Here is a 17595-nt window from a genome sequence, read left to right on the forward strand (position 1 = left end):
GGGGAGTGGTTAATCTTACAGTCCAGAAACAGAGGACCCTAGGACCATCAAGAGAGGAACGCACAATAGAATGCGGGACCTTATCCAGAGAAGCAGCAGCGCCAGATATGGAAGCAGAGTGCTTACTAGAAGGGGAAGCTTACAGATACAGCAAAAGAAAGTGCTGGCCAGACATGGCTCAGCCATCTTTAACTTTTGTGAGCAGCTTTGGACAAGTGAATCTGCCCAATGGTGCAGATTCACACAGGTGACAGAAGAGGTAGATTCCCTTCTTGCTTTCTACACTCTCCTAGATAAGAGGTGAGACAGGCCTCCATCCTTATCTAACCCCAGTGCAGACCCTGTTCTCCAGGAGTTCTGAGCCACGAGCTTTGAGCCAGGGTAAGGATGGTGTTCCCAGCACTACCTTGGAGATGGGATTCGGGCAGTCTCTGCTCCAAATTGACAGAACCCACAGAGCCTCCAGGCCAGAGTTAGACTAGCAGGAACCTTCATATTCAGCCACCCTGCCCCCAGGTGCCCCCAGGTTTTCACTGATGAAACTAGCAACCTCAAGGCGCTCATGAACAACTTCTAGATTGACTACCCTGAACATAGACAACACCCAGGTCTATAAGAACTCCATCCATCTTGGGCTGGGAACTCAGCCCCTTACATCCCACCACATAAGTTCCTTGGCCAACAAGAGCCCCCCAGTTTTATCCTCTCTGGGCTCAAAAACTGTACTGGTTTTTCTTTTTTTTCCCTTGATGTTTATCCTACCTCCAATTGTTTCTTGTCTCATTTGTAGCCTCCTTTTTTCTTTACTACTCTCGAGTTTTTCTTTTCACCTTCCCTGTTTTTAGTGCTTTTATTTTCTCTTGTACAGCTCTATTTTCCTGTTCCTTTTTTTAAAGTATTATATTCTTTTTTTCTTGTTGTTGCCCATTTTATTTTTTTCTCCTTTATTATATGGTTTTTGCTGTTGAGTGTTCTGTTTTGTTTTTGCCTTTTACCCCACTCTATGGGAGGCAGCAATCATACCCATACAGCTCAGTCACAACTGACCCCTCTGTAACTCCATCCACTGGGTAAGAGCCAATACAAACTCCTATACCATCTGATCAACAATATATATCAGCCAACACCAGCCAAAACGCACCCTAAACTAAGCAGCATGAATAACGAACGGAAAATGGTGCAAACAATTTCATTCTCTAACCACACCAACCATGAGACAGGTGGTGACAACCTAGGAACACACTACCACAAAATCATCAATTAAATATAAACACAATGGCACCACAATGTCTTGCAGACAACAGAAAATTTTAGCTCTCACAAAGAAACAAAAGAAAATGGCCCACACAAATGATCAAGATGCAGAGCCAGAAAACATTTTTGAGGAATAAAAGGTAATAGAACTACCCAAGAAAGAATTCAAAAGAATGATATTTAGGTACTTCCAACAGACTGACAGAAAGATTGAGGAAAGCAAGGGGTCACAGAAAAAACTTGAGAAGAATTTAGGAAAACACTACAAGAACAAACAGACATAATAAATGCAAACTTTGAAACAATACAAAACTTGCAAATTGAAACCCAGAAGATTATTACTAAGAGCTCATAAATGGGCTTTGAAAGAGCAAAGGAGTATAGTTTACTCAATGGAAGCCTGAATTAGTGACCTTGAAGATAAAGCTCTCAATACTAGAAAAACATTCTGAAAAAAGAATGAAGAAATCAGAAGAAAGCCTGAGATTTATGTAGGACACCATGAAGACGAATAACATACAAGTGATAAGACTTCCAAAACAGGAAGACACAATAAAAAGCAAAGAGAAAATTGTCAAAGAGTTGCTGAAAGAAAATTTCCCTAGATCATGAAAGATGAGAAGATATGCATACAAGAACTGAACAAACCCCAAACAGGATAGACACCAAAAGAAAATCACCAAGACAAATCATAACCAATCTTTCCAAAACCAAAGACAAAGAAAGAATCCTGAGAGCAGCTCAAGAAAAAAAAGAAGTTACTGACAAATAGAACCAAGACTAAGCTCTAATTTCTCAGCAGGAATTGTGCACGCAAGATGGCAACGAAATGATATATACAAAACTCTGAAGAAACAACTGCCAGCCAAGAATTATTTGCCCAGCAAAGTTGCCCCTCAAATATGACAGTAGAATTAGGGACTTTTCAGATAAACAGAAATTATAGAAATTTGCAATAACTAGACCAGCTTTGCAAAAAATACTAAAGGGTCTTCTTTAAACTGAGAACTAACAACAGCAGACAGCCTGAAATTAATATACACGAGACCACCACCCAGAACTCAATCCAGATATGTTGTTGTTAAGTACCGTGGAGTCGGTTCCGACTCATAGTGACCCTGCACAAGGTTTCTGAGGCTGTAAATCTTTACGGGAGCAGAACGCATCATCTTTCTCCCACAGACCCACTGGTAGTTTTGAACTGCTGACCTTGAGGTTGGCAGCCCAACTCATAATCACTACACTACCAGAGCTCCTTCAATCCAGCTATAGAAGTCTCCAAAGTAAAACAAACCTACAAGACTAAGAATAGGGAACTGGAGTTATCAATGTATAATGAAGTCAACTTTAAAGCAAAAAAAGGGAATAGTGTAAAACTTCTAAATGGTTAAGGCAGTAAAATAGATTTCAAGATAAAAGAGGCTGATTTAAACAGGGGGGAAAGTTAATATACTACAGGATAACCTCAAAGAAAACGAATACATTTTCATATCAAAATGAAAAAGAGGAAAATCAGAAAGATTTAGTAAACATTAAAACAAAAGCAAATAAAGAAAATCCACAAGCAAAATGAACTCAGTGCAGCAATTTATGTGAAACAAAAAGACTAGCAACAGAATCCGACCACATTACATAGACTCCTGTCAACCTGGAGATGACAGAGAGAAGAGGAAGGGCTGCTTGCTCCAAAGCATAGTGAGACCTGGGGACTCCTAAGCCCATGGACAGGGACATAGTCACAGAGGGCTAAGAGCTGAGAGTGAAGCATCCAACTGATATGAAGTGAGGGGAGATGTACAAGAAAGCCCAAACTTGCAGACATCTGACCTAGCTTCAATGGCTGGATGAACAGAACTCAACTAGTGGAAGATAAAAAAAAAATTTTTGATAAAGAAAATAAGTATAAATCGCTACAATTTAATGAACTTGACCTATACTTACTAATGTAGTAGCTTAAAATACCAACCAAGAGGGAAGGAATCTTCACAGCAAGGATCATTCCCATCCCCTCTGTGTACATGATTGATAGGGGTGGGTAACTTAGACACTGGCTATGTAAAATGGGGGGGAAGGGGGAAGGTATAAAGGCACTAAGTAACTGGCTTACAAGTTTTTAAGAGGGAGGTTAGTTTCAGAGTGTGCAGGGGAAGGTAGAATCCCCACTGAATAGGTTTCATCTTGTCTAGATGGGTCTGGTGACAGAAGATGGGGATAAAATTCTTATGCTTCAATAGTGAATAATTGTTATCATGACTAATTGTGACTGTCACAACTGTAAAGGTAGAAGTTCTGTCACAAAAAGGGTGGGAGGGTAGTTAATCTTATTAGTCCAGGAACAGAAGACCCTAGGACCATCAAGGCAGAAGAGCAGGAGCGGACTGTGGGACCCTATCCAGAGAAGCAGCAACACTAGAGAAGAAGAAGAAAAAAAGATTAGCAACACCACACACACACAAAACACACAGTAAAATTACAATTAGTTTATACTGCAAAGCCATTTGAACTGCAAGCTTGGCGGTTCAAGTTCACCAGCTGCTCATAGGAAACCCTCTACAGGGTCGCTGTGGGTCAGAACTAACTTGAAGGCACTTGACAACAACATTGATAATTGCAGTGAGTGTAAATGGATTAAATCCAACAGTCATGAGACAGAGAGTAGCAGAATGGATATAAACTTTGGTATCTACACACAATGGAATACTATGCAACACTGAAGAATAATGACAAATCTGCTAAACACCTCAACATGGATAAACCTGGAGGACATTATGCTGAGTGAAATTAGTCCATCACAAAAGTACAAACATTGTATGAGACCACTGTTGTAGAAAGCTAAGAAAAGTTTTTCTTGCTAAAAGAAACATTCCATGATGTTTACCAGAGGTAGGAGTGAAGGGAAAATTATTCATTGGGTAGAGGGTCGACACATTAACTTGAGTGGCAGGAAGACAATATACAACATGGGGAAGGTTGGCACAGAAAAGATGAAGGTAGTAGAAGACACAGGGAGGAGTGCAAGTGTTAAAGTGCATAAAGCAGCTACTATAAACTGACGGTACATGAAAGGGCTTGCAATCAATGTGATGACATGAAGTGTATGATTTTGTTGAATGTGGGACTGATGGTCTGTTCTGTATGACTTGACTCAACTAACAATAAAAAGTTCAGAATAAATCAATAAAATGTAATTACAGAAAAATGTACAAACCATTCTCAAATTTCAGGTTGCTCTCCAGATATGATTCAAGGCCAATATATGGATCACTTCCTAAGTGCTCTCCTTTGCTTGCATTACAAGAGACTGATGTAATACCCTTTTCTCAAAAAGGGAGACTTTTTTCTCCTCTGAAGCCAGACTATCATGACTCAGTTACTTGCCCTAAGACACAAAATACACCCACACACAGTTGTTGGTGCAGAGTATGTTTTATTTATGTCTTGATATCTGTACAGATGTTTCTGTCCTCATTTTCATATTTATCTCTGTCTTCTTATTGAATTGTCCAATTCCTGAAGGATGAGGTCTATATCTGTAACTCTGCTTGTGTACACTCAGCAGAGCACAAGGATCAAGGGGACATCTGACATAGGTTTCAATAGTAATAATAAAACACAACAGTAAACAATCATTGCAAATATAAAAGTCAACAACAGAGGTAAAAACACAAATCTGTATTTTAAAATGCTGCTATACGTAATTTGTAAAATCTACTCTTTAGATTTATGTATGAGATTATATTTTAAAATGGGAGAAATTATAACTGCTAATAGAAGTAACAATGCAAAAGCACAGTAACAAACATTTCACCCTGTTGGACTAGAAAACAGTGACCACCAAGGAAAACTGAGAAATACAGGGAAGAGAAATCATCTGTATTACCTATTTAATCTTAATGTTAAAAAAAAAATCCTTTTAACCATACTTGCATTGATGGTACAATGATAATTTTGGGGAGCAAAAAACCCCCAATGACACAACTCATTACAGCAAAAGAACCGAGGGGACTTGAACCAGACCATACTTGTAAGGTTAATTCAAAAATGGAGCACAATAAAAATGTTCTGAACATACACACACAAAAATAAAGCACCCCTTCTCAATTCAGAGACCTAAGAGTAAGGTGGAAAGCACCTTCCCCCAGTAAACCAGTAACCCGAAAGGTTAACAGGGTTAGCCTGGTAATTAGCATAGCAATTTCATGGCTTCACAATACATAATTAATGACAAGTAACCAAACCAATGATCAAAAACACTGAAGAGTACCTTTCTTTTGACAATGTGATATTAAAGTGCTGCCTATGGACATTTTATAATGAAGAATTGTTTAAAGTTTAAATTTTTATTGTAAAAAATTGACACCATTAAAACCAACATGATTATTTTCCATTCATTCAATAACTGAGGTAACAGTATTATAAAAATATATAAAAAATTCTAAATTCATAATTACAAGTATGCTAATACCTACACAGCTACTATAAATCGATTATTAAAAAAATAGTTTTGTTTCCTTAAAAACACTTGGTTCATTTACCATTTAACTTCAGATAGCTAGTTATCTGCCATCCTGAACTACAAAAATAAACACAATGAAAAATAGCAATGCCTAGACTCTGGGTTTCTTGTTAGGTGGATCCTGAAGACTAAACTTTGGAATTTCACCAGAAGGGGCATATGGAATTCTCTTGGAAGACACCTTTTTGCCAATTGTTTCAATCTAGGGAAAAAAATCAATTTAGAAAGAACTGTTAACAATTACAATACATAAATGTAAGAATCACATGATGTAGTATAACAGGAGGTGAAAACCTAGATTATTTTTTTTCTTTTTATGAGCACAGAGAGTTTCTCGAGTGGTCTGGGTTGCTATTGGTTTCCTCACTAATTTTTGTTAAGAGTCAATCTACACTCTACTTTCCAAAGTCATATCTACACACACACACACATTACTACTGCTCCCACTAACAGGCCCTCAAACACTAAAGAATCACAGGCCACTAATGTTTTAGTAAGGAACGCTGGTGGTGTAAACGGTTAAGCACTCAGCTGGCTAACTGAAAGGCTGGTGATTTGAACCCACTCAGCACCTCTGTGGGAGAAAGACCTGAAGAGTTGCTTATGTAAAGATCACAGCCTAGAAAACCCTATAGGGCAGGTTCTACTCTGTCTATGAGTTGAAAATTAACCTGACAACATTATTTTAGTAGTATGTACAAAAACATTTAATTGACCAGTTTTCAGTTAGCTCGTATTTTCTCTCATATTCTAACTTCATTTCCATTTCTCTTATCCCCAAAACTTGCAGAAGCAATAATAGCACAATTTTAAGAGTTCAGGCTTGGAGTAGAAATGCTAGCTGGAGTCCTTACTAACACCTGCTGTGTTTCTGCATTTATAAAATGGTCTAAGTAACATCTACTTCAAGAAGCCCTGGTAGCATAGTGGGTTATGGATTGGGCTGTAAACAGCAAGGTAAGTAGTTCGAATCTACCAGGTGCTCCATGGGAGAAAGATGAGGCTTTCTGCCCCTGTAAAGCCTATATAAGGTTGCTATGCAACTGACCTGATGGTACACAAGTGCCTACCTACTTCAAGGGGTCTTGGTAAAGTGTGCTTAGCATGCATGTTTGGCACACAGTCGGCCTTCAATGAATGGTAGAGTAAGATTTTGTTTTGCATATTACATTTTAAACTTTCCCCCATATAATCCAATTCACCAATCTTATCTTTAAAGGTACCACTTCATTAATAGTCATAAGCTTATCTCCCCACGCACTATAGAAGCAATAAGTGATACCACTCAATTTTCATACAGTTTGTTCTGAATTAAGAATTAATAATGAATTCTGATTCAAACCACAAAATGAAGGCTTCTGCTTTGCATTAATTATCTATATAGTGGTTTATAAATTCTCTTTAGTGATTCCATCTTAAACCACTTTTTATGTCCATAATAGAGAAAGGTAACTTTTGCAAGAACTCAAATTCATTTTAAATTGTATTTTTTCTACATATCTTCTCCCTTGTTGTTGTTGTTAAGTGCCATCAAATCGATTTGACTCAGAGGAACTTTGCATGGGATTTCTGAGGAGCAGCTGGTGGGTTTGAACCACCGACATTGTAGTTAGCAGTCCAGTGCTGATCCTACAGCACCACACCAGGACTGCATCTTATGTGAGTAAAATAGGAAAGAGAGAAAATGTGTCCATGCCTTGCAAATAACCTTTTGAAAACAACATATTTGAATTTGAGTCAAGTTATTACTAGGGAAGGGTGGGATTAAAAAATTCCCCAAGGTCTTTGATGGGAGTGTTAACAGACAAGGATGCCGTCGTACTCTTGGATCCTCAGTGAGTTAAAAATGGACACTGAGTTCTATATAAGAAGGGAACTTCAGCAAGGGACAGGTAAGAGAACCGAGTCACATACTACTGAATAGTACATGAGACCTTATTGCTACCTCTCCACAACAGCTGCCTCGGAGGACAGGCTCACTGCTATTAAACATGTCCCATCCCTCTCCTGCTGTGCTCGGGGACTGACTATACTGACAGCAACCTCTGAGCACATTATCTTTAACCTCTCTAACCTCACTCCCACCTTTACCCACTCTACCCTGACCCCTGGTTTTAATACTTCTGGGATCCCTGATCAAACTGAAATAGAAATAACATCTACATGTACTGTTCTGGGCAGGCTGAGAGGTTTCTGTCCACTCTAAAAGATCCAGAGTGAACTGGCAAGGTTTGAATTAGAAGAGGAACAATACCACTGCAACCCCCACACTCTTCACTCAGAGCTTTCACAGCATAGGGTGGGAGCTGAGCTCTGAAAAAATGGCATAGGGCAAACACCTGGGGGACTGACCAAGGACTCTTTCTTTCTCTGGGCATCCAGTGGTGTGGATGGGGTGGTAGTTCTCTTGCCAACACTGAGCACGTCCACAATCACCAACAACCACAATCACACTTGACCCTTGTCCTAATCCTCTTTGGTAAGAGAAGACTACAGAGGAATGCCATCAGCTGGGAATAACAATAAACACTGATGACTACACAGCTTTCAAAACCTAGCTTGGATAAGCTTAATGACCTGAAGTTAAGACATGGCACATTCTGTCCCTAGGTACGGGCAGCTGATGACTCTCTGGATACGTTACACATTTAGGGACAGAGTAAAGTAGTTACAAAAATCCCATGAAAGCTTCCCTAAAAACCAACATGTTGTCCTAGAGCTACGTTATTGCTAAAGGCAAATAAAAAACATTTATCTTGACTGACACCTTAATGTCACTAAGCCTCAGTTTCCTCATTTATAAAACTCAAAACAAAGTCATTAAAAAAAGGAATGACCACACAAACACAGTTCACAATCATTAGTACCTGGAAGCCAATAGTTTGTAGTTCATTGTGAAGCCCATCCAGGACACGTCGTCCATCGAAGATAAAAGCTGGCTTCAGCATTTTTTTATGAATGCGTTCATAATCCAATTCCTGTAAAGACAGAGGCAAAAAAAAAAAAAAAAAAATTAGAACAGGTACACAAACACACACTAAACCCCAACTGAAACCAGAACGCCTTTCTTGTTAAGTGCTGTGGAGTCGGTTCCAACTCATAGCGACCCTATATGTAGGGTTCCCAAGGAGCAGCTGGTGAGCTTGAACCACCAACCTTGTGGTCCAAACAGACAATGCAGCGCAGTGCATTAATCCTCAGTGCCACACTAGGATTCCAAGACACCTGTTGTTGTTATGTGCTGTGGAGTCAGTTCCAACTCATAGTGACCCTGTACAGGGTTTCTGAGGCTGTAAATCTTTATGGGAGCAGAATGCCTCATCTTTCTCTCGCGGAACAGCTGGTAGTTTCGAACTGCTGACCTTGTGGTCCATGACCCGATTTTAGAACTTCTTTAATAGCATTTCTGTCACCTCACCTTAAACATGTCCCACTCAGTACAAATAACAACGGCATGGGCACCATCACATGCTTCATATGGATCCTTGGAAATGGTCACGAGTCGGGTCACTGTAAAACAATAGATTGGTTCTTTAAATTAGGCATTTTAACACCAGGAAGTCAGAGGAGTTGAGTGTCAATGGGGTCAATGATTGTAACCTATTCCAGTGTAGATACTTAAAAGTTGTTGTTGTTAAATGCAATGAAGTCGGTTCTGACTCACAGTGACTCTATAAAGCGTTTCTAAGGCTATTAACTCTTTGTGGGAACAGAAAGCCTCTCTTTTTCCCATGGAGCAGCTGGCAGGCTCAAACCGTGGACCTTGTGGTTTGCAGTCTTATCATATGGGGCTACCGCGCTCCTCAATTCTAAATGACTCTCTTGTTTATGCTGAAGCCAACCCATTGACAGAAGTGGAACAGTCTGGTTGAAGTGCAAGTCAGGGTAATGGTAGAGTGTCTGGGGCACCCTATAATCTCACACCAGAAGGATATTCTTGGGATCTCTGGGGTTTTATGGAACACTCTGGAAAAATCATTAGACTAGCTCATAGCTGATCACTTCAAATCAATGCTTAAGAAGCAATGCTGAGGCTGAAAAGTGGGCACAGGATTAATATAAATGAGGAAGGCTAAACAGGCAAATGTTTCTACAAAAAAAGCAAGTTTTGGGACCTATACTCAAACCTTACCTTGGTCATCCTCTGAAACTCCTGGATGAGAAAGATCCACAACGATTTGTTCCCTTGGTACTTTTGGGTCATATATATGGAGGTGTGCACCTTCATCCATCAGATATTTGCTGATATATATACTAGAAGATTCTCTGAAGAGGAAAACATATAAGTATCTTGCTTAGCTTTAAAATGCACTGTATTTTAATATTCAGGGGCTTTAAGATTCAGATTAAGATTCTATTTCTTAAACTGGCTAAGTGATGAAATAGACGTTTCCTTTAATTTTAGCCTTTATACTATATTCACACACAGACTGTTGTTGTTAAGTACTGTCAAGTCAGTTCTGACTCATAGTGACGCTATGGACACAACATGAAATGCTACCTGGTCGTGTGCCAGTCTCGTAATTGTTGCTATGTTTGAACCACTGTATCAATCTATCTTGTTGGGGGCCTTCCTCTTTTTTGCTGTCCTTCTACTTTACCAAGCATGATGTCCTTCTTCAGTGACAGGTCCCTCCTTCTATCTTCCATTAATGCTTCCTGCACCACTCAATATTTTGCCATAGAATCCTTCAATATTGTACTTCGATGTTTGCATTTTTTCTTCATTTCTTTCAACTTGAGGAATATTGAGTGTGTTCTTCATTTGTGATTTTCCAACTCCAGGTCTTTGCATTATTATAATATTTTACTCTGTCTTATCAAATTGCCCTTTGAAATCTTCTGTTTAGTTATTTTACTCCGTCGAGTTGATTCTGACCCATAGCGACCCTATATAGGGTTTCCGAGGAGCAGCTGGTAAGCTTGAACTGCCGACCAAGCAGTTCAAACAACTTAGCAGTCTAGCGCATTAACCCACAGCGCCACATAGTTGCTTTATATTCACAAGCAAGTTTCAGAGTCTTTTCTGACATCCACTTTGTATACATATATATACATTTCATACACACGCATACATCTACCAATCACACAATCAGGATGAGTAGTTGATACACTATCAGTAGGGACTGAAATATTTTAAATAACTGATACCTCGTATCACCAGTGTCCTTTTTGAATGCAAACCCCAAAATAGCTATCTTCTTATCAGTCACGGTATTAAACAGACTATCTATAATCCGGGAAGCAAACCTCCTTCTCTGGTAGTCATTCATGTCTATGACCTGAAATTACATGTATAATTGTGCAATGATCAGTAGCAGCATATAACATATAGCACTCAGATTTTATAGTGAGCACTCTTTCATGATTATAAGTCTTCCACATTTACTAGAAGCGAAGATTGACTAACTTCTTTAGTTTGTATAGATTTTTAAAAAGGGGAGAAAGGACTCCTTCTACTTCCTGAAAGCCATCCTAAATATTTTTCCGTCCCTTTGGCTGGATGAATGGAAGTTTGGGAAGCACAGCTAAGGGTTCCTTTTTAAGAATATCTGAGTCCATCAATGAGCCAACCTAAATACGGTATACAGAAAACAGTGGTTCTTCTTAGCCACTTCTTTAAGTGTGAAAACAAATCTATAAACAATCAAACCCTGAAAGATTCCCAGATATGCTTACCCCTCTACCTCCTAACTTTCCAGCTCTCACCGAAACTGAGCGTGAAGAGACAGTGGACAGGGTCACCAGGGCACCACAAACACTCAGCAAAGTTTTTAATTAAATGTTCTAAGTCTTTAATCACTTAATCTGTTACCCTACCAAAAATTTATAACTAAGACTTCAGTTGGTAACCAGGTGAATGTAAGGAGAGAGAGGTTTTGTGTGTGTGTGTGTGTGTTTTAAAGTTTCTATGGGCTATCTCAAACTTGGAGAGCTGGAAAATTAGCCCAAATATTAGAAAGTCAGCCTTTACATTTCATATGCATTTTCCCCACAATGAACAATAGGGCCATTATGCTGGATTGAGTGAAGCAGAACTAAAAGTGTACATTTCTCTAAATGATGTGCATTTCCTTAGATTCTCACCAATAATCTATTGCTGAAATCTGAAAAAATTTTAAATTGGGGAAAATATTTAGGAAAGGAATTGGTCTTGATTGATACCTTAATGTCACTAAGCCTCAGTTTCCTCATTTATAACCAACCAGAAGCCATAAAATCTACTCTGACTTATGGTGAGACCCCATGTATGCTAGTGTAGAACTGTGCTCCAGAGGGTTTTCAATGGCTAATTTTTCAGAAGTTAATTGTCAAATCGTCCTTATTACCACTTCTGGATAGGCTTGAACCTCAACCTCTGTTAGCAACCAAATGAGTTAACCATTTACACTATACCAAGGGCTCCTCATCAACTATAAATGGGAGATGATATTAGTGAAGAGGGCTAAATAAACATTAACTCTATTTCCTAGAGTTCACTCAACACTCCTGATTTGTGAAGACTCAAAAGAATTTTAGTTCTGTGAATCTGAAAAGGATAAAACAAGTATTAAAACATGTAAACCACTTGAAAAAAATGTGACATAGGTTCTCCATTTTTTTGATGTTATGCCTCTCAAGATGACAAAGGATTAAAATTAAGAATGACAGCTTTTGCTTTACACTGGGAGAAAAAGTAGTTAAATAATTAGAAGAAATACTGACTTATCAGAAGTTTCCATCATAGTTGATTAGTAAAAAATGACAAAAAACCCCACAGAAGTCTAATAAATAAATAAAAACAAACTGAGTATAATAATGGTTGAGGTCCTGGAATAAGAAATTCCACCCAAAACAGACAAGAGTGTCAGTTTTAATTAGAAGGTAATCAAGAGTTGTTGACTACAAAAATACCTGCTGCCAATAACGAGCTACTTCAGGCAAATTTAGAGCCTCACAGAGATAAACCAAATTCAGAACATCTTTTTGAAAGCAGCTCCCACCAAAACCTGAAAAAAGAAAATATTCTGTTTAAGAACCACACACCAAATCATGTGACAAATTCTTCATACTAAACCAGTAGTTAGGAGTTTTAATAATTAAATTCAGATGCTGGAAAACATGCTCACAATCTTTCCTTTGGTTCAGCCTATTGTTGCAGCAACTGTGTCAATCTATCCCCTTGAGGGTCTTCCTCTTTTTCACTGACCCTCTACTCTATCAAGAATGATATCCTTCTCCAGGCACTGGTCCTTCCTTATAACATGTCCAAAGTAAGTGATGAAATCTCTTCATCCTCACTTTTAAGGAGCATTTTGGCTGTACTTCTAGGACAAATTTGTTTGTTCTTCTGGTAGTACATGTTATATTCAACATTCTTCACAAACACCATAATTCAAATGCATCAATGCTTCAATCTTCTTTAATCCTTGTCTAGCTTTCACATCCATATGAAGCAACTGAAAATACCATGGTTTGAGTCAGGTCCTCAAGGTAACATCTTTGCTTTTTAACACTTTCATAAAATATCAAAGATGGTAAAGGCCTCCAAAAATATTGGAAGGTCTGCCTCAAGTCCAATCTAGGAAAGGTTCTATTTACCTTTACACTAACCTTAATATTTACCTTCAAAAATACTTCAAAAGGCTACATTTCTATAAATGTATTAGCTGTTGTTGTTAGGTGCCATTGTGTCGGTACCGACTCATAACGACCTAATGCACACCAGAATGAAACTCTGCCTGATCCTGGGCCAACCTCACTACTGTTGCCATGCTTGAGCCCACTGATGCTGTCACTTGGCCAATCCATCTCATTGGGGGTCTTCCTCTTTTTCTCTGACCTGCCACCTTACCAAACATGATATTCTTTTCCAGTGACTGGTCCCTCCTGACAGTATTTCTCAAGTACGCGAGATGAAGTTTGGTCATCCTGGCTTCCAAGGAGCACTCTGGCTGCACTTCTTCCAACAAAAATCTGTTGGTTCTTTTGGATGCCCATGGCACTTTCAATATTCTCCTCCAACACCATAACTCAAGAGCATCAATTCTTCTATGGTCTTCCTTATTCACTGTCCAGCTTTTGCATGCATTATGAGATTATTGAAAATACCATGACTTGGGTCAGGCACACCTTAGTCTTCAAACTGACATCTTTGTTCTTCAACACTTTAAAAAGGTCATGTGCAACAGATTTACCTAATGCAATATGTCTTTTGATTTCTTGACTGCTGCTTCCATGAGTATTGATAGTTGATCTTAGAAGAATGAAATCCTTGACAACTTCAATCTTTTCTCCTTTGATAAGAATGTTGTTTATTGGCCCAGTGGTGAGGATTTATGTTTTCTTTACATTGAGATGCAATCCATACCGAAGGCTGTGCTCTTTGATCTTCATCAGTAAATATTTTAAGTCCTCTTCACTTTCAGCAAGCAAGGTTGTATCATCTGCATATCGCAGGTTGTTAATAAGTCTTCCTCCAATCCTGATGCCACGTTTTTCTTCATATAACCCAGCTTCTCGGATTATTTGCTCAGCATACAGGTTTAACAAGTATGGTGAAAGAATACAACCCTGTCACACACCTTTCTTAATTTTAAACCATTCACTGTTCTCATGTTCTGTCCGAACATGGGAATGCCAAATATATTAGTAGGAAAAGCAAACAAAAGGGAGGGTTTTTTTCCTACTTGCATAAATAAGCTGTTACTTAGATTATATCACTGTGATCTACCATATTTACTATACCTAAATGTTTTAACTAAATACTAAGTTATTCCTCCTTAAACAGTGACCAATGTTTATCTCACCTAATTGTTGTTGTTACTATTAATTGCTGAGTTATAATGACCCTACACGGAGTCCCAGTGTGGCACTGTGGGTTAATGTGCCAGACTGGAAAGCCATTTGAACTGCAAGGTCGGCGGTTTAAGCTCACCAGCTGCTCCTTGGAAACCCTATACATGGTCACTATGGGTCAGAATCGACTCAACAGCACTTAACAACAATAACAATGACCCTACAAAGGGTTCCCAAGGAGCAGCTGATGCGTTTGAAACACCAACCTTGTGGTTAGCAGTCCAGTGCTGATCCTACAGTGCCACACCAGGACTCCATCTCACAGTACTTATTATATAATATAAGTAACTATTTCCTACTTTGAAAGTCCACAGTCAGTTGAAGGTCACATGTATGTTTAATAAAATCATTTTTTAAAGGGCATTAAAATTAAAACAAAGGCTTTCTTTGTTGATGACATAGCTAAATGAACCCACTTTATTTAGAAAAAAATTCAATTTACCAACACTGGCTTTCAGAAACTTATTTCCAATTCTCTGGTCCATTCCAATGGCTGTTGCTACTTCTTCTACATCAGCTCCTGTTGCTTCACAAAGGGCACTTATAGAGTTAATGCTGCTGATTCTCTGGGCAAGAAAAGCATTTGCTGCCTTAAAAAAAAGAAAAAGAAAAAGAAAATTATGATGATCTAAAATTATAATTCTACACATATGTTACATTTCATTAAGTTGATTCAAATTACTGAGGGAGAGGTAAAAGACGCTGAAGGATTCAAATCTAAGGAGGCATCAAATGAAGTTTGTAAAAGACCATGTTTAAATGAGAAAAAACAGAATATTAAGGAAGAAGGAAATTGTGATAAAAATATTATTTTAAAGTACGATCCAATTTATCCTGTTTTTTATTAAAATTTTAGAATTTCCCATAATTTTTATACTCTGATATTTGATACCCCTTATGAAAATTATTTCATACTTTGAAAGTATAATAATATAGTGCTCAAAAGAATAACCTTTTATTAATGTTAAGAAAGTACTATCAACCAGCTGAGATCAAAAGGGCGGCATGTGCCCAAAGACAAAGTTCAGATTAGGAAAGAAGGAGGAATGGAAACAGGAAACACATGGAGGAAGAGAGATAAGAGATGCTGCATTATGGAGATTGTAAAGAATGAGATGTAACAAAATGTATATGAATTGTTGAAAATAAAACTGATTGGTTCTGTAAATACTCACCCAATTCCCAATCAAAAGAAAAATCTTCACCCAATTCCCAATTAAAAAAAAAAAAAGAATAAATTATCTGCGTAGTTTATCAGTTTAAGACAAGTAAGTACTTGGCTTTAAATTTAAGAGAATTGAATGCTAAGTACTAACCAGTTTGGAAAGCTCTGAAGACCAAGTATTGGTGGTGAGGATCTTTTCTCTGGGAACCCAGTGTTCATACACAGCACACAGTGCCTGCACAGCACTCTGGCCTTCGGGGGTCTCATCCCCTCCAATCAGTACTCTGTCCGGGTTCTTCAGGTCCTTGATTGCTGTCCCCTCTGCCAAGAATTCAGGGTTAGACAGCACCTAGAATTCCATTGTAAATGAAAGTTATAAGCTAAGATTAATTACAGGCTACTTTAATATCTCAATGTTTATGTCTAAAGCAGCAGATTCTAATGCTTCTTTTTTTATACCTGTAAGTTCAAGTTGGGTTTTGTGTTCGCGTCAAATATGCGACGAATACTTTCTGCTGCCCGCACTGGAACTGTGCTTTTCTCAGTCACAATTTTGTACCCATGTGAGTTTTGCACAATGCGTCTGGCACAAGCTTCAATGTACTTCAGATCTGCAGCCCGGCCTTTCCCCATTCCATAGGTTTTTGTTGGAGTGTTCACCTGATGAAAGCACAGGGTATAAAGAACAGAGTGTCTGTGAGATACTCAGTGATTCTCAGGTATGCCTTGTAGCACCAGCTACCCAGTCACGTGGAAGTTAACCACTATTACCAGCTGCCCTGGTTTAACCTTCTACTGTTGTTGTTGTTGTTATTAAATGCCATCCAACTGGGTCTGATTCACAGTGACTCTGTATAGGGTTTTTGAGGAGCAACTGGTGGGTTTGAATTGCCAACCTTACGGTTAGCAGTCCAGTGCATATCCTACAGCATCACACCACAACTTCAACCCTGTAATAGTTCCATGGAAATAATACATTTCATAAATATAATCAACAAGAGCAACAGCTTGATTCCTGAAGTCTCTGGGGGACACATTAAATAAGTCTTTGTTGAGAAGCTACTCTATATGTGCCAGACACCAGGGTAGGCAGATTCCATGGCTTTACGGAGTTCAAAATCTGAAATGAAATATAAGAGATCTCTTAATTTTTCTCTTTAGTATATGTAACATACTGTCATAGTCTTTAGAGCTAAATTTAAATGTCTTTCTTATTCCCCCCACTTTTTTTTATAAGACTGCATTGTTAGCCTTTAGAATATTTGTATATCATTCATAAATGCTTTCCTGGTTTGTTTGTTTTTAAATAAACTATAGTATAGACTATATTAAGTCTTAAACAAAGTAAACACAGGACAAAGATAAATATAGATCACCTGGGTGAGGTGTAAAACCCACCACTGTGAGTTTACAAAGTTCTATCTTCATGTGGTGACCTTTTATAGTGCACAATCATGACTGATGGCAGCTTTTCCTGGCTCTTTAAAGGTATAAATTACCTAACATGGTCAGCATATAGAATACTATGCAGAGAAGCCTTTCAGATAAAAGAATCATGGGAAGGACTTCCGGTAAGATGGCATACTAGGCATATACACTACATGGACCCTCTACAACACAGATACACAAAACCAAATTAAACAGACACAGATGAAAATCCTGGAACCCTGAACTTCAGAAGAAAGTTTAAAGAAGTGGATTGAGTGCTTGCTGGCAGGAGAAAATGAGTAGGGATGGCAAGAAATGGAGACTGACTGGTGACCAGCCGGCTAGACGCAGCACCAACATCTTGAACCTTTGTGAACAGCTTTGGCAACAGATT

At 38.5% G+C, this 17595-nt stretch overlaps 1 protein-coding gene across 1 annotated transcript in view; it reads right to left on the minus strand.

The window, feature by feature from the left end:
* Window positions 1-5768: 5768 nt before the first annotated feature.
* The window catches only part of UGDH (UDP-glucose 6-dehydrogenase), a 40887-nt gene continuing 29060 nt past the window's right edge, over window positions 5769-17595 (minus strand). The window contains exons 2-10 of the mRNA XM_006873233.1: window positions 16233-16433; window positions 15925-16122; window positions 15051-15198; window positions 12665-12759; window positions 10922-11052; window positions 9903-10036; window positions 9189-9280; window positions 8638-8748; window positions 5769-5972 (exon numbers count right to left, since the gene is read on the minus strand). Of these exons, the coding sequence (XP_006873295.1) occupies window positions 5862-5972; window positions 8638-8748; window positions 9189-9280; window positions 9903-10036; window positions 10922-11052; window positions 12665-12759; window positions 15051-15198; window positions 15925-16122; window positions 16233-16433 (1221 nt within the window). The 3' untranslated portion in view covers window positions 5769-5861. The remainder of the gene's footprint in view (window positions 5973-8637; window positions 8749-9188; window positions 9281-9902; window positions 10037-10921; window positions 11053-12664; window positions 12760-15050; window positions 15199-15924; window positions 16123-16232; window positions 16434-17595) is intronic.

The sequence above is a fragment of the Chrysochloris asiatica genome, unplaced genomic scaffold, assembly GCF_000296735.1.
Source record: "Chrysochloris asiatica unplaced genomic scaffold, ChrAsi1.0 scaffold00230, whole genome shotgun sequence".
NCBI classification, from domain to species: domain Eukaryota; kingdom Metazoa; phylum Chordata; class Mammalia; order Afrosoricida; family Chrysochloridae; genus Chrysochloris; species Chrysochloris asiatica.